This window comes from Trematomus bernacchii, unplaced genomic scaffold (assembly GCF_902827165.1).
Source record: "Trematomus bernacchii unplaced genomic scaffold, fTreBer1.1, whole genome shotgun sequence".
Lineage (NCBI taxonomy): Eukaryota > Metazoa > Chordata > Actinopteri > Perciformes > Nototheniidae > Trematomus > Trematomus bernacchii.
In genome coordinates, this window is record NW_022987631.1 from 499791 (window position 1) to 515743 (window position 15953).

Consider the following 15953-nt stretch of genomic DNA (forward strand, 5'->3'; position numbering starts at 1 on the left):
TAACGACCTCAATACGGTATTAATATATAACGACCTCAATACGGTATTAATATATAACTACCTCAATACGGTATTAATATATAACGACCTCAATACGGTATTAATATATAACGACCTCAATACGGTATTAATATATAACTACCTCAATACGGTATTAATATATAACTACCTCAATACGGTATTAATATATAACGACCTCAATACGGTATTAATATATAACGACCTCAATACGGTATTAATATATAACGACCTCAATACGGTATTAATATATAACGACCTCAATACGGTATTAATATATAACGACCTCAATACGGTATTAATATATAATTACCTCAATACGGTATTAATATATCGCCCAGCCCTACTTTAGATCTCGATGCAGTTTGTACAGTAAATGTTGTACATTCATATTTTATCTTAATTTCTTTCATTCTTACTTTGGCTTTCATTGTCTCTGCTTTTCTTGTTTTCACAACCCATCCGCTCGCCCTTGCAGTCGTCCTCTGTCCGCCGTGACGTTCAGCATCCCATTCGGGCTGGACAGTGATGTAGACATTGTGATGGGAAACCCCATAGATGCTGTCTTTCGCTCTGTCAGCACCGACAACCTCTCCACCGGCATCCCAGCGATGACCACCTCTGTGACGGGGAAGCCTTGTGTCCCGTACGGTCCTCCAGAGGAACTGAGCCACCTGGTCAGCACTTCAGCCCCATCGCAGCGCTCGTCCTGGGGCCCTTACGCCCACACAATGCCCCTGGGAGAACTGCCCACCATCGAGGAGGCCCTGCAGGTGGTGCAGACCCCCAAGAAGGGAAGGGCACCAGAGAAAAGTGGAAAAGGAGTGTTGGGATCGAGACCCGAGCCAAGGTTACGTCCTGAAGGAGCCCCGGCTGGTTTCTTCCTGCACTCCCCCGACGAGGATCAGCTCAGCAGCTCCGCTCCCTGTCGCTCCGGAGTCCTCCATCGGCCGGTTGGTGGGGAAGCGGGAGGCAATGAAAGGCGAGGAAGAGGAGAGAGGAAGGAGAGGTCAGGACGGACCTCCGATATGTCCCGTGATGACGACTCTGTTCTGCGAGATGGCAGCGTTGACTCCTCTGAAGCGTCGGATGATACGCCCAGAAACGCCCCGGGGAACATGCGACCAGGCGGCGGACGGCAGGGAAGCAACAGCAACAGCAACAGCAACAGTCCACGCATGACAAGCTTTGCAGAGCGCCGGGATCACAGAAGAAGACAGCCTGCTGCTGCTGGAGAGGAGTCGGCCTCTGCTCCAACAACACCAGGGACTCCTCACACACCCTCCACCCCAGCAGGGGCACTGGGACACCAGGACAGCCCCGGCTCCAGAGGCCCTGAACCGGGCTCTGAGGTCTGGGAGTTAGGCGCTCGTCTGGAGGAGAAACGCAAAAGCATCGAAGCCCAAAAAAGACGGATCGAAGCCATCTTTGCCAAGCACCGACAAAGGCTCGGGAAAACTGCCTTTTTGCAACTGAAAAGAGCGCAAGGGGAGGGGGGAGGGGCGGGAGCCGAGGAGGCTAGTCTCACCCTGGAGGAGAGCCTCACTTGTATGGAGGCGCAACTGAAACAGGAGGAGGAGAGGGAAGAGAAGGAGAAAGAGAAGCCGTCTGTGTCCAACCCTCCTCGGTTAGAGAAGCAGGTCACATTCTCCATTGAGAGTAAGAAGGTTCCAGAGAAGGTCGGAGAAGCTGCTTTCGTGGAGTGCAACGAGGTGGTGCAGAAACTGAGTGAAGCTCTGCAGTCTCTACAGAAGGACATGCAGAAACTCACAGAACAGCAGCAGCAGCTCATGAGCAACCAAAAACCCACAAACACATCCAGAACCGCGTCCAAATCTACACCTAGAAGTGCCGCCAAAACACCCCCTCACACTCCGACAAAGACACCTCCAAGAACCCCAACCAAGTCTTCTTCGAGGAGCATCAGCAAGGCCTGGGTGATCCCTGATCCCGGTGCTGCAGACTCCCCGTCCCGGCGCTCTCACCTTCTTCCCCTCTCCGCCTCCCCAAAGACTATCATGTCGTCCTCCTGCCCGACTCCCCGCACAAAGATCCAGTCCTCATCGTCTCACCGCAGCCCGAAGCACCACCCTCGTGCCCAAAATCCGCCTCACCCAAGACCCTCCGAACTAAAGTTTCCCACATACAACCGGGCCTTGGCACCGACACACAACGTGGACACCCTCCCCCATTTGAGGCGGGTTTCCCCTAGCAAGTATCAGGATCAGTCGTCCTCTTCCTTCCGAATCGGCGGGCCTCGGACGCCTGAAGACTCTCTGCAGGGTGTCCAGCAGCCGCAACACGACGGAAACACCTCGGACACGGCCTCCAGTGAGACCCCGACTCAGTTCAGCATGGAGCTGGAAGACATGGAGGCTGTGGGAGGGCTGCCGGTCTTACCTCGACACGACCGCCAGACAGGTAGAAGCAGCTCCGGAGCGCCCTCCGAGTGCTCGTTTGAGAGCGAGTCCTTGTCTCTATCTGCTGCTTTAGGCGCAGTAGGTGCAGGGAAAAGATGCAGCATGATTGAGGTGTCGCGGTCCTCTCTCGGAGGGCCGGAGGGGGGCAGCGACGTGCCGACCGATGAAGGGCAGGAGTTTTCTTCTGATTCTATGAGCGACCACATGGAGTCTGGGGTGGAACCTGCTGGAGGACTCGCTGCTGAACCTCTGGACCCCGTAGAACAGCAGCTGGACCTGGCAGCAGGAGGTGGTTGTTTGCCCGAACAGGAAGCTGAAACCAAAGCAGAACCGACGGAAACTTTGGAAGAAAGTATTGAGCAGAATGAGCCCGGGCCAAGAGGAGGGATCGGATTCTTCTTTCAGGTGAGTGATGGCGAAACAACATAGAGGTGAACAGAGATTTAATTACAGCAGGAGTGAAGGGATCAAGGGATGAAGGAAGGGAATAACGAAGGGCTAAAGGTATCAAGGGATGTACGGACGGAGGGAGGAAGGGATGGATAAATGAAGGGATGTAGGTATGAATTCATGTAGCTAGGGTTTAAGGGATATAGGTATCAAGATATTTAGGGAAGGAGGGATAAATGTATGAGGAGATGTAGGAAGGGAGGGATTAAGGGATGTATGGATGTATGTGTGAAGGGGTGTAGGGATGAATCGATAAATGGAGGAAGGAAAGTAGGGTGGAAGGATGAAGGGATGTAGTGCTGAGGGGATGTAGTGCTGAGGGGATGTAGTGCTGAGGGGATGTAGTGCTGAGGGGATGTAGTGCTAAGGGGATGTAGTGCTGAGGGGATGTAGTGCTGAGGGGATGTAGGAATGAAGGCAATAATTGATGAAGGGATGAAGCTAGGGAGGGATCTAGGGAAGTAGGGATGAAGGGATCATGGAAGTGAGGGATGCAGTAGGGACGGGATGTACGGGTGAAAGGATGCAGGGATAAAGGGAAGAATTGATGAAGGGATGAATTGATGAAGGGAAGAATTGATGAAGGGATGAATTGATGAAGGGATGAATTGATGAAGGGATGAATTGATGAAGGGATGTAGCTAGGGAGCGATAAAGGTACGTAGGGATGATGGGAGAGAGGGATGAAAGTATGTAGTAGGGAAGGGATATAGGAATGAAGGGATGAAGGAATATTCATAACCTCAGTTAACTGTTAACTGCCATGACAGTCGATATATGATGCTGTTTGTGTGTTTGTGTGTTTGTGTGGTTGTGTGTTTGTGTGGTTGTGTGTTTGTGTTTATGATGCTGGTTGTGTGGTTGTGTGTTTGTGTGGTTGTGTGGTTGTGTGGTTGTGTGTTTGTGTGGTTGTGTGTGTGTGTGGTTGTGTGTTTGTGTGGTTGTGTGTGGTTGTGTGGTTGTGTGGTTGTGTGTTTGTGTGGTTGTGTGTTTGTGTGGTTGTGTGTTTGTGTTTATGATGCTGGTTGTGTGGTTGTGTGGTTGTGTGGTTGTGTGTTTGTGTGGTTGTGTGTGTGTGTGGTTGTGTGTTTGTGTGGTTGTGTGTGTGTGTGTGTGTGTGTGGTTGTGTGTGTGTGTGTGTTTGTGTGGTTGTGTGTGGTTGTGTGGTTGTGTGTGTGTGTGTGGTTGTGTGGTTGTGTGGTTGTGTTTGTGTGTTTGTGTGGTTGTGTGGTTGTGTGGTTGTGTTTATGATGCTGTGTGTGTGTTTGCAGGGAGATGTGCACAGTGACGAGGAGATGACCCAGCGCAGAGCTCTGCTTCTGGAGAAACAGCAGAGGAGAGCGGAGGAGCTGAGGAAGAGGAGGCAGGAGAACGAGCAGGAGAGGGAGAACAGGTAACACCACCCTCGCTGTAGATGAAGGTGGTGAAGTCACCAGTTTCCAGTTTCAAGGCTTTATTGTCATTTGCACATTAGCTACAGTGATATGGAGATGAGAAACTGAACAGAGCAACATGAATATATATAGAGGACATAGAACAGATAAAACAGATCAAATAGTGAAGAGAATGTTTTCAGATGCAATTAATACAAATAGAATAGAATAGAATAGAAATAGTGCAAGAAGAGTAAATGGAACGATATATTAGATAAATAATTAGCTAAATGCAAACAGATGAATGTTTATGGGTGTTCTTTAAAAAGTTCAGGTGTTTAGTTGTCTTATGTCAAAGTAACCCCACTGCTCTTTGTTTCAGACCCTCCTCCACCCCCCCTGCAGGCCACACCTCCCCCTCCCCCACTCCTCCAGATACACCCTTCAGGCGCGGGAACTTCACGAGACTGGAGTACGATCGGCGGCATCAGCTCAAGATCATGGACAACTTTGACAAAATGCTCCAGGAGAAGCTGAGCAGTCATGGCCGATCCTCTGGGAAGAAGAGCAGGTCCCGTCCCCGCAGTATGACCCGCGAGGAGACCAAGCTGTCTCTGAGTCCGGCCAAGGGAACCACGGGTACTGAAACCATCGTTTTTATGAATGTAGTTCAGGGGAAACCCAAAAAGAGGATTAGGGCCTCTCCGTCCTCAAAAACAATTGAGCGACCAATCAGAATCAAGTGTTCCACTAAGCCAGGTTTTCATTTCTTATTATGTCTTTTTCTCCAGGCGCTAAGTTGACCAAAGTCCACTCCAACCCCTCCCTCAACCTGACCGCGACGGACGAGCCCGGGAACAGAACCCCCCCCAAGAAAGCCCCAAGGTAAACTGCTGCAGAGATGTATATATACTTTATTCATATTTACTTCCATTAACACCGCAGCGCAGCCTGAGGGATGGGAGTGTCTTCATAGCTCAATTGTTCAGTGGAATATCTCTCCTAATATTGAATGGATTGCCATGATATTTATATGATATTTATAGGATATTTATATGATATTTATATGATATTTGTATGATATTTATATGATATTTATATGATATTTATATGATATATATATGATATTTGTATGATATTTGTACAAAAGCTCCTGTATTAGCATTGTGTAGCACCTGAGTGTATAGCATGGTAAGTGAAGGATCTCATACGAATGCTAAAATGCTATGCTATGTCATCATATAACACAACCCAGTCTCACAGCATTTCGTGTTATTAGTCACGAAATTAATTTAATCTATTGATTCGTGTTCACCAACACGATTTTCGCATTTTTTTCGTGTCACACAGAACGATTTTAAATGCAATGTATTTCTATTGGTAGTATGTTTCGTGCCTGCAACACGTCTTTTTGTCCGGTCGGGTCTTGGAAGACCAGAAGCTGTGTGGTTCATAAAAACATGTTCTTACTCAATATCTTACCCTAAGCCTAATCCTATCCCTTTTATTTTAAATTGTATAATGTCTGAGTTTTTTTGCCGTAAGTGAGGAAAAGAAATGTCTCAGAGCCTCAGAATACTGACATCTGTATTTGATGTCATCTTTTTTTCCTTCTAATGTGTTATTATTTGGTGCAGGCACGAAACATACTACCAATATAAATACATTGCTTCTAAAATCGTTCTGTGTCAGAATACTGAAATCTGTATTTTTTTAAATGTCTTTTTCCTTCTAATTTGTTATTATTTACATTGCTTTTAAAATCGTTCTGTGTGACACGAAAAAAATAGCAAAATCGTGCTGAACACGAATCAATAGATTAATTTTGTGACTATAACACGAAATGCCGTGAGACTGGGTTGGATAACATCACCTTTCTAAATGTAAATACAATTCTTTCTTTCTAGTGTCTATGAAGAATTGAAATGATGTATTTTCAAATTGCAATTAAGAAAGAAGTCCCTTTGGATGATCATTTTATATATTATAGATACTTTTCACTCATATGTATGCATGTTGTGTCCTGTGCTAACATTAGCATGATGCTATGCGATAGTTAGCTCTGGTGCGTTTATATCAAACAGAAATGATTTGCTGTTCCTCCCCCAGTCGTCCTGACTCGCCCTTAGTTTGTGTGACTCCGAGTAAACTGGTGAATCAGAACGGAGACAAAGACAGTGAGACCTCAGCGGCCCCGGAGTACACAGGTGCAGTACTAATACCTGTTATTGAGTATATATATTGTCAAAGTACTTGTGTTAGTACTCAGGTTGGAGCCTGTGTTTGTGTCTCAGGTCCCAAACTGTTCAAAGAGCCGAGCTTCAAGTCCAACAAGTTCATCATCCACAACGCCCTGTCGCGCTGCTGCCTCGCAGGGAAGGTCAACGAGACGCAGAAGAACAAGATCGTGGAGGTACGGCATTCATTTGACTCTCAGAGAAACACACAGTATTTAACCCTTAATGTGATTTCCATTTCCATTACAGATCCTGCTCAAAGGTTTCACTTCAGTTGTTTCAATGTGTAAATGTACTCATAAATACCAGGGGGTTTTCTGTGGTACTGTGTCTGATCTTGTTTATAAGATATATCAACATGATATATCAACATGACGCCCGTAAACAAGATGTCTCCGCGGACGTAAACAACAACGTGACGTAAACAACAACGTGACGTAAACAACAACGTGACGTAAACAACAACGTGACGTCGGAGCCCCGTAGAAACCAAGCTGTCTCTGCGTCTGACGCTCTGTTTGAGACTCAGATTTCTGGAGTCGTTATACAGTCTTTGAAGAACTGACATGTTGTTTTCTGGTTATACTATCTTTACTTGGTTCGCTAAATAAAGTCTGTGACTGTTGTTTTGTATTGTATGATATCTTATGTACAGGGAGGGAGTTAGGGGGTTACATTTGTGTGTGGAAAAACAAAATGCCAGAAAAATGTCTCGTGATAGAAATAACAAAATGGACACTAAGTAAAGATGAAACACTGAAGGCAGATAAAGGTATAATGATGTTGTTGCTCGCCCTCAGGAGATGGAGAAGAGTCCCGCTCACCACTTCCTGATCCTCTTCAGGGACTCCAGCTGTCAGTTTCGGGGCGTTTACACCCTGAACCCGGACTCTCAGGATCTGGTTCGTCTGACGGGAGTCGGCCCGCGCTCCGTCAGCTCAGCACAGGTGGAGCACATCTACAAATACAGCTCGGACAGGAAGCAGTTCAGCGCCATCCCCTCCAAGACCATGGGCATGAGCGTGGACGCCTTCACCATCCCTGGCAGCCTGTGGCATGGAGGAGGAGCAGGAGGAGCAGGAGCAGGAGGAGCAGGAAGTCGCAGGGCCAGTGTCAACAAGAAGGCCGTCACCTCCAAGTGAGACACTCGGAGAAAACTGTTTCCAATTTATAGGAAGATGAGACGTTATGTGACAGGGCTGCACCATCTGGGGATACTTATATACGTAGTTATTTTAAATAATTGTGCAACTACGATATGATTCTGGATCTAATATGGATTGATCATCTTTAAAACATGTTCAGGTCTGAGCAAAAAGTCAGACAGTTAAGAAAATAATCTGAAATGTATGTAAAAAAATCTAAATTCTGAGAAAAAAGTCCAAATGTAGAACCGAATGGAGAACCAAATGTAGAACCAAATTCAGAGAGAAAATGATCTAAAATGTGCTATGTCAAAATACTAAAAAGATAATCCGAATTTTGGCACAAAAATCGGTGAAAAATATAAAACAATTCAGAAAAAAGTCAAAATTCTCAATACTCAAAAATGATGAACTGTTGGTCATGTGACCCCATGTCACTTGTGGCCTAATACTCTTCTGGATACTGAATGATCATGGTGTGATTTCTTTAGAGGATTTTAGTCTCCGCTGCTCCACGATACTCCACGTTCTGATTTGGAGCAGCAGGAGGTCGAAGTGAGACACGTGCACGAAGTTTCAGAGAAAACTGTTTCTAAATATGTGGTTTATATGCAGGTGAGACGTTATGTGACAGGGCTGCACCATCTGGGGAGGATGACTAGTTGTGATTATTTTAAATATTTGTGCAACAACGATATGATTCTGGATCTAATATGGATTGATGATTGAAATTGAAATGTTATTCACAGTATTATTGAGAAGTATATTGACAGGAGAGGATCAGGGCCACAGATGAAAAGACGTTGAGATCTGACCAAAAGACAATTTCGTTTTTAGTTTGGAGAAAAAAGTCAGAATTCTGAGGAAAGAAATTCTGGTTCTTGAAATAAAATTCTGAGAAAAAAGTCAACATTTGGAGAAAAAAGTCAACATTTGGAGAAAAAAGTCAACATTTGGAGAAAAAAGTCAAAATGTGTAATGTCACGATTCACAAAAAAATAAATCTGAACTTTGGGACAAACGTCAACATTTGTAATGTCAGAACAACGTGTGGCCCTGATGCTCTTCTGTGCACTGAATGGTGGGACTTTTTTGTAAAGGATTTTTGTATTAAGTCTGTAGAATAATCTGCTCCAGGATACTTCTGATATGTTCACGAGCCTTTACCAAATATCGCCCTCACTAGGATCAGTTGCACATTGGACAATTCCCCAGATTGTGGATTTCCTAGAAATACAAAACACTATAAAAATAATTTCTACGCCCCCGTATTAATGTGGATGAAACGTCGACAGCACACTTTTCTGTTGTTCAATTAAAGCAACACTCACACCAGAGTGCAGAGGAATGTTTGTAATGTTTGAGAGGTCGCACAAGAAGAAGAAGCACCCTGATGGTACTGATCACATGACCCTGATGGTACTGATCACATGACCCTGATGGTACTGATCACATAACCCTGATGGTACTGATCACATGACCCTGATGGTACTGATCACATAACCCTGATGGTACTGATCACATGACCCTAATGGTACTGATCACATAACCCTGATGGTACTGATCACATGACCCTGATGGTACTGATCACATGACCCTGATGGTACTGATCACATAACCCTGATGGTACTGATCACATGACCCCTGTCTGTCTCCTGAGTTTTATACAGCCAAACAACAGGAAATGCCTTCTGGTGTCAGGACTTTTATTTTGTCCGATCAAAGCACATTATGTTCTGCAAGATGAGAGATAGCCATAAGCGTCTGATGCAGAAGAGATGTGTGATGCTTCTGCACGGTTCAATGTCAAATGTTTGATTAAGCTGTGTGGGTACGAGCGTCAGATGCCAATTAAACACTGAACTGATATAATGTTAAAGATGTGATAATACTTCACCTGAGTTGTTGCACTCTCCGTTGGGATGGGGTCTCATAACAAATCAGTCCAGTTCTCTGAATGTTAAAGGGATATTTTGTGTGTATTTGTACACAGATTCCCTGCTTTACCTTCCTGCCCTGTGCCGCCACCAAACTCCATTCACAAAAACACTCATTCTACAGAACACAGGAGGAGTTTCTGCTGCGTGTTGGTTACTTTGGTTTATTGTGTGAGCTTCGGTGTTAAGATGGGTTGGTTTGCATCCACCAAGGTCACATAATATCAAGAACAAACTAACCAAACTAGCCAGCGACCGACCAGCAACTCCTCTGTCCTGTGGGCGTGAAATAGCTTATTCTTTCAATGGAGCCTGGTGGCTTTAAGGAGAGCTCGTTAACAGCTTTAGTTCCTGTCAGAAATATAGAATAAGGCTGACATTATTCTCAATATAGTGTACATTCAATCTGATATTGCCCACAGACGTATATGGCTTCTCCTGGCTCTGTAGTAATACACTGACTGAGGAGAAACACCTTTCTCTGTAGCCTCTGTCTGGCACCACAGACCTCAGCATACAGGTTCATTTACAAAGGTATCATGAAGGAGACATGCATTTAGAGAGACGGTCAATTCATGGATTTGTGCAGAATAATTAACGTTATTTCCAGGAAACAAAAGGTGTTAAGTTAAGGTTCGGTTCGGCTAATGTTAACAAGGAAACAGCTCATATTTTTATAAAGCAGAACATATTCAACGTCAATGTTAGAACGATATTTAATGGAAATACAGAATTATTTTTAGAGTTGAGAAGAGACCCTGTTGACCCCTGGTTGACCCCTGGTTGACCCCCGTCCCAGCAGCAGAGTGTAATGAGCGGTGCTTCAGAGTCAGACCAGCATTCACGTGTCAAATCAACTGGATTCAAGTCTTTCAACGGTTTCTGCGTCTCCTTTACTTTCACAGATTAAACATTTTCCAAGAACACACCATACTGTAGTTTCTCTTGTTCTTCTCAACATGCATTTATAAATATTTATCAAAATACTACACTATGGTTGGTTGGTTCATATTTTCCGTCATACTATTGCAAAACATGTCAAACAGAAACATTTCGGCATCCGCAACTCCATCAGCAAACGCACGTTCCTCTCCAATACCCCAATGAGCTTTTCAACAGCTACATGTATTTTGGAATGAATCCAAGTAGTTGTTGATATTTCAGTCTAGACAAGAAGAAGAACATTGTAAAGAAATATTATTTGAATAAAGTTGATAAATGTACAAAACAATGGAAATGGTTTGTTATCAGTAAATTATACCTCTTTAGTAATATCTACATGTTCCATCCAGCAGTTAGGGATCAGGTCCCTTGATGCAACATCTCTACATTTTGGAATTTCTTTGCGGCAAAAATCATGTTACACAAGAAATATTTACAATCCCTTTCCGGAGTCGAGGCTGATCCTGTTGCTGTGGTCCTGCGTCCTGGATCCTCTATCCTGAGTCTTGGATCCTCTATCCTGAGTCCTGGATTCTCTATCCTGAGTCCTGGATCCTCTATCCTGAGTCCTGGATCCTCTATCCTGAGTCCTGGATCCTCTATCCTGTGTCTTGGATCCTCTATCCTGAGTCCTGGATCCTCTATCCTGAGTCCTGGATCCTCTATCCTGAGTCCTGGATCCTCTATCCTGAGTCCTGGATCCTCTATCCTGAGTCCTGGATCCTCTATCCTGAGTCCTGGACCCTCTATCCTGAGTCCTGGACTTCGAGTCGTGTCTGAACCTGTCTCTGCGGTCCTGCCTGACTCTCATCATGCTACTTCCCTGATGGCTCCCACAGGATTGTTGACATCCTCGTGGATTCATCTTCTTATTATAGACACATGCATTTCCAAACATTCGGTCTACCTACACTGTAAAATGTATTATCTCTTCGATTTACACACGGCATCTATTGCACGTCTGTCCGTCCTGGCAGAGGGATCCCTCCTCTGTTGCTCTCCCTGAGGTTTCTCCCATGTTCCTTTAAACTGTGGGTTTTCTCTGGAAGTTTTTCCTTGTACGATGTGAGGGTCTAAGAACAGAGGGTCTAAGGACAGAGGGTCTAAGGACAGAGGGTCTACGGACAGAGGGTCTAAGGACAGAGGGTCTAAGGACAGAGGGTGTTGTTTTCTCATACTCATATTCTGAACAAACTGTGCTGTTGTATTTGCTGTAAAGTGTCTTTACTGTAGGGTATTTTTATTATATGTACAGCACTTTGGCTCGACCAAAAATCGTTAAAAAATGTGCTATATAAATAAAACTTGATTTGATTTGATTTGATTTGAATTCAGTACATTAAGCTGTGACATACTTCCTACAGCCTACCTTTTCAAATCTTTAAATTTGAAAAGGTAGGCTGAAAAGTCATCGCCTCATTCTTGGAGAGGTCCACCCTGAGACATGTATTACATCCACATTACCCTGTGGACATAGAAATGTGATTGTAAAAAAACACAAGTATCATCCTTCAAAAGCAACGCCTGCTGTGTTTATCTGGATTAGTTGACCGTGCTGTAAAATGCAGCTGGATCCTCTCCAGAGTCCTGCCCTCTGGTCCTGAGAGATACATGATGAGATGTTAGTGGTAATAATAATGCAGAGGGAATTAAATGATATGTGAACAATGTTCCCGTGTGAGGAGGTGCTCACCTCGGGGTGAACCTGACGGCAGCGTACTCCTGCTGCTCCGTGTGTCTGAGGGGCCGAGCTGCTCTCATGTTGGAGTAAAGAGGGTCTGCCCGGTTGTTGGAGAAGTGAACGCTGGCATACTGAAGGTCATCCTGCTGCTCCGGCTGATCAGGTACACACAGCAGGGAGGAAAACACTTTAAACCACGCATTTTTACATTCATAGATATTTCATTTACAGAGGAATGGACCCAGGACAGAAAAGGCCAAAGCAACAGCAGCCGTGGTGATGATGGAAACATATCTCTGCTTCATCAACATGCTGCTTTATGACAGAAAAGATTAAAGGACAACAGATAGGAACACCTCTGGATGTACTTGGAATGTACTCACGTCTAAGAGGAGAGTCAAAGAGATTGTGATAGAAATGAACTTGTTATAGAAGGATGTAAAAAGAGCAGGTCCTTCTCTGTCAGATCAATGTTCTATAAGCACCTAAAGACCACCATCTTTATACATTGAGTGTAACATGTTTTCTTTTGTACTAGATTAATTACGTAAGCATCTCCTCTCACCTCTTCCCTGGTGTCCGCTCTCTCTTCTGGCTCAGACGAGTCTCTGGAAGCCCTCTTTCTTCTGGTCAGGAGAGTTTATGAAGAAACAGAAGATCAAATGTTTGACACCAGACAAACAGACTTTCAATGATTTAACAAACAACAATTAAGATGATCAGATCTGCTCACCTGATCCACAGGAAGACAGAGAGAGAAATGACAGCCAGGAGAATAACAGGGATTGTTACAGCAGCTGGTAGCTTCCATGATCCTGAGAAACAGAGATCAACAGAGAACACACAGTTAACACAGACAGTATTCATGCCCCTTTCGTCTCATTAGTATGCATACAAAGTGACAGGTGCTGTGACAGACCACACCTTTCCCTACTTATGCTAATGACCCCATTTGATATGCTAATGACCCCCTTTGATATGCTAATGACCCCATTTGATATGCTAATGGCCCCTTTGATATGCTAATGACCCATTTGATATGCTAATGACCCATTTGATATGCTAATGACCCCCTTTGATATGCTAATGACCCCATTTGATATGCTAATGGCCCCTTTGATATGCTAATGACCCATTTGATATGCTAATGACCCCCTTTGATATGCTAATGACCCCATTTGATATGCTAATGGCCCCTTTGATATGCTAATGACCCATTTGATATGCTAATGACCCATTTGATATGCTAATGACCCATTTGATATGCTAATGACCCCTGTGATATGCTAATGTCCCATTTGATATGCTAATGACCCATTTGATATGCTAATGACCCCCATGGATATGCTAATGACCCCATTGATATGCTAATGACCCATTTGATATGCTAATGACCCCCATTGATATGCTAATGGCCCCATTGATATGCTAATGACCCCATTGATATGCCAATGCCCCCATTGATATGCTAATGACCCCATTTGATATGCTAATGCAACCTTTGATATGCGAATGCCCGCTTTGATATGCGAATGCCCGCTTTGATATGCGAATGACCCCCTTTGATGTGCGAATGACCCCATTTGATATGCTAATGACCCCTTTGATATGCTAATGACCCCTTTGATATGCTAATGACCCATTTGATGTGCTAATGCCCCCCTTTGATATGCTAATGACCCCTTTGTTCGAGGTGTTATCACATGTAGGTGTGATATATTACCCCCCCTTAATTAAGCCTTTGATGTGAGGGGTGAGGTGTTATAACATAGGTGTGATATTACCCCCTCTAATAGACCCTTTGTTGTCAATCTAATCTAATGAACCTTTGATGTCTGTCCTTTGATGTGAGGGGTGAGGTGTTATAACATGTAGGTGTGATATTACCCCCGTTATTGTCCTCTCTAAATTCGATTATATTTAATATGATTAGTGTTAATTAAGGCAGTCTCTTTGAAGTTGTGTGAGACTGTCTCCCCCCCCCCCCCCCCCCCCTCGCACCCCTTCCTCTCCCCCTCCCCCCCCCCCCCCCCCCCCCTTCCTCTCCCCCCTTCCTGTCACCCCCCTGATTTTGCTGTGATGCCAGAAGATCGGGGGGGGGGGGTGGAGTTAGGTAAAAAAAGAAATCTGCTCAAACTAGATAAAAAGCCACTCACTAAGTCATCTAAAACTTTCAAAAAGAAAATGGCTAAGAGACGCATCGATATGGGTTTATACGGATGCAGTATCTGTGCCGGGTTCAGACCCCTCCGTCTGAGGCTCTTCATGAAAAATGGAGTCTGGATGTGTGAGTCTCCCCCTGTCCCCCTCACACCCCTTCCTCTCCCCCCTTCCTGTCACCCCCTGATTCTCTGATAGGGGGGTGGAGTTAGTTTAAAAAAGAAATACGCTCAAACTAAATAAAAAGCCATTAATCTTCACTCACTAAGTCGCCTAAAACTTTATTGTCCTCTCTAAATTAGATTAGTTTTTAATATGATTTGTGTTAACTAAGGATGTTCTTTTTAAGTTGTATGGCTTGCGAACTAATGTTTAATTACTTTATTAACTATAAGGAAGTCTCTTTTTGAAGAGGGTAATAATAATTTAAAATATCTTAATGACCCCTTGATCTTGTCTTTTTTTATTGTGTAATTACTTTATTATCTATAAGGAAGATGTACTGGTGTGTTTCCCTGGATGATGTAAATAGTCTAAGTGCCATGTTAGGGGGACAGCACGGAGCTCAGGAGGCCGCCCTGTGAGGCTTTGTTAACATTAATACTTTTTGCTTTTGCTTTTGTTACTAAGATACTTTTTAGATACACTTTGAAGTGAGCAACACTTTACAACTGGTAGAATAAATACTAAATTTGGTTTTCTTGGTAGAATATAAAGTACTTTGTATGGAATTGGGTTTCTTTAGGGCTGTTTCAGTGAGACAATGCAGTTTTTGATCATTTTAAGTTTCAAGTTTCAAGGCTTTAGGTCATATGCCCATTAGCTACAGTGTAGATATGTCAATGAAAAACATAGGTCAGACTCCAACAGTGCAACAAATATATATATATATATATATATATATATATATATATATATATATATATATAGAGCACATAAAACAGAACAAATGATATGACAGATTTGTGCGTAATTCTCTCACAAAGGAACTGTAAGATACACGTTTATGTATGCAAAAAGTTAAAACTAGAAAAAATGAAATACTTTGTCTAAATAGATGTTATTTAAGAATAAAAACAAAGCTAAATGTTTTCACAGAGAGCAGATGGAACAGTTATTCATACACTATATTCTCATTTTAACGCTTGTAAAGGTGATAAGCAAACAGATATTCTATGCAGATGATTGGAGCAAAGGACAGTGGCAACGCACGACAAGAAAATCCATCAAAAACACCAGTAACGTCTTGAGTTTCTACAATTCTACACCAAAATACATTTAACATGTTTCTGTTTGCCTTTTACACGAATCCATCCCACTTATTCCCACATGTGACCTGATTTAACAAGTCCCACATTTCCCAGAATCCCCTCTGTTCATGTGATGAGTGTAAGTGTAGATGTGCAGTACCTGACACAGAGAGCAGGAAGACGACTAACCCACTCGCTGCTGCAGGTAGACTCAGAGCTGCTCCTCTCCTCTCTGAGAGAAACATGTCAGATTAAATAATGTTCACAGGAGGTATACAGAATCATTACATCAAGAAACTGTTTCTACTCACAGTGAAGGAGGAACCATGTGTTCAAAGAT

The 15953-nt window shown here is 43.8% G+C and overlaps 1 protein-coding gene and 1 long non-coding RNA gene across 2 annotated transcripts in view; one reads left to right on the plus strand and one right to left on the minus strand.

The window, feature by feature from the left end:
* LOC117484575 (calmodulin-regulated spectrin-associated protein 3-like) overlaps nucleotides 1–8594 on the plus strand; it is a 28890-nt gene extending 20296 nt beyond the window's left edge. The window contains exons 13-19 of the mRNA XM_034132995.1: nucleotides 497–2843; nucleotides 4160–4281; nucleotides 4644–4900; nucleotides 5053–5146; nucleotides 6371–6468; nucleotides 6556–6674; nucleotides 7299–8594. Coding sequence (XP_033988886.1) covers nucleotides 497–2843; nucleotides 4160–4281; nucleotides 4644–4900; nucleotides 5053–5146; nucleotides 6371–6468; nucleotides 6556–6674; nucleotides 7299–7640 — 3379 coding nt within the window. The 3' untranslated portion in view covers nucleotides 7641–8594. The remainder of the gene's footprint in view (nucleotides 1–496; nucleotides 2844–4159; nucleotides 4282–4643; nucleotides 4901–5052; nucleotides 5147–6370; nucleotides 6469–6555; nucleotides 6675–7298) is intronic.
* A 1861-nt stretch (nucleotides 8595–10455) lies between these two features.
* LOC117484576 lies at nucleotides 10456–11047 on the minus strand. The gene is made up of 2 exons (XR_004556151.1): nucleotides 10842–11047; nucleotides 10456–10745 (listed from the first exon to the last, which is right to left on the minus strand). It is a non-coding gene; the product is annotated as an uncharacterized LOC117484576 (long non-coding RNA).
* Nucleotides 11048–15953: the final 4906 nt, after the last annotated feature.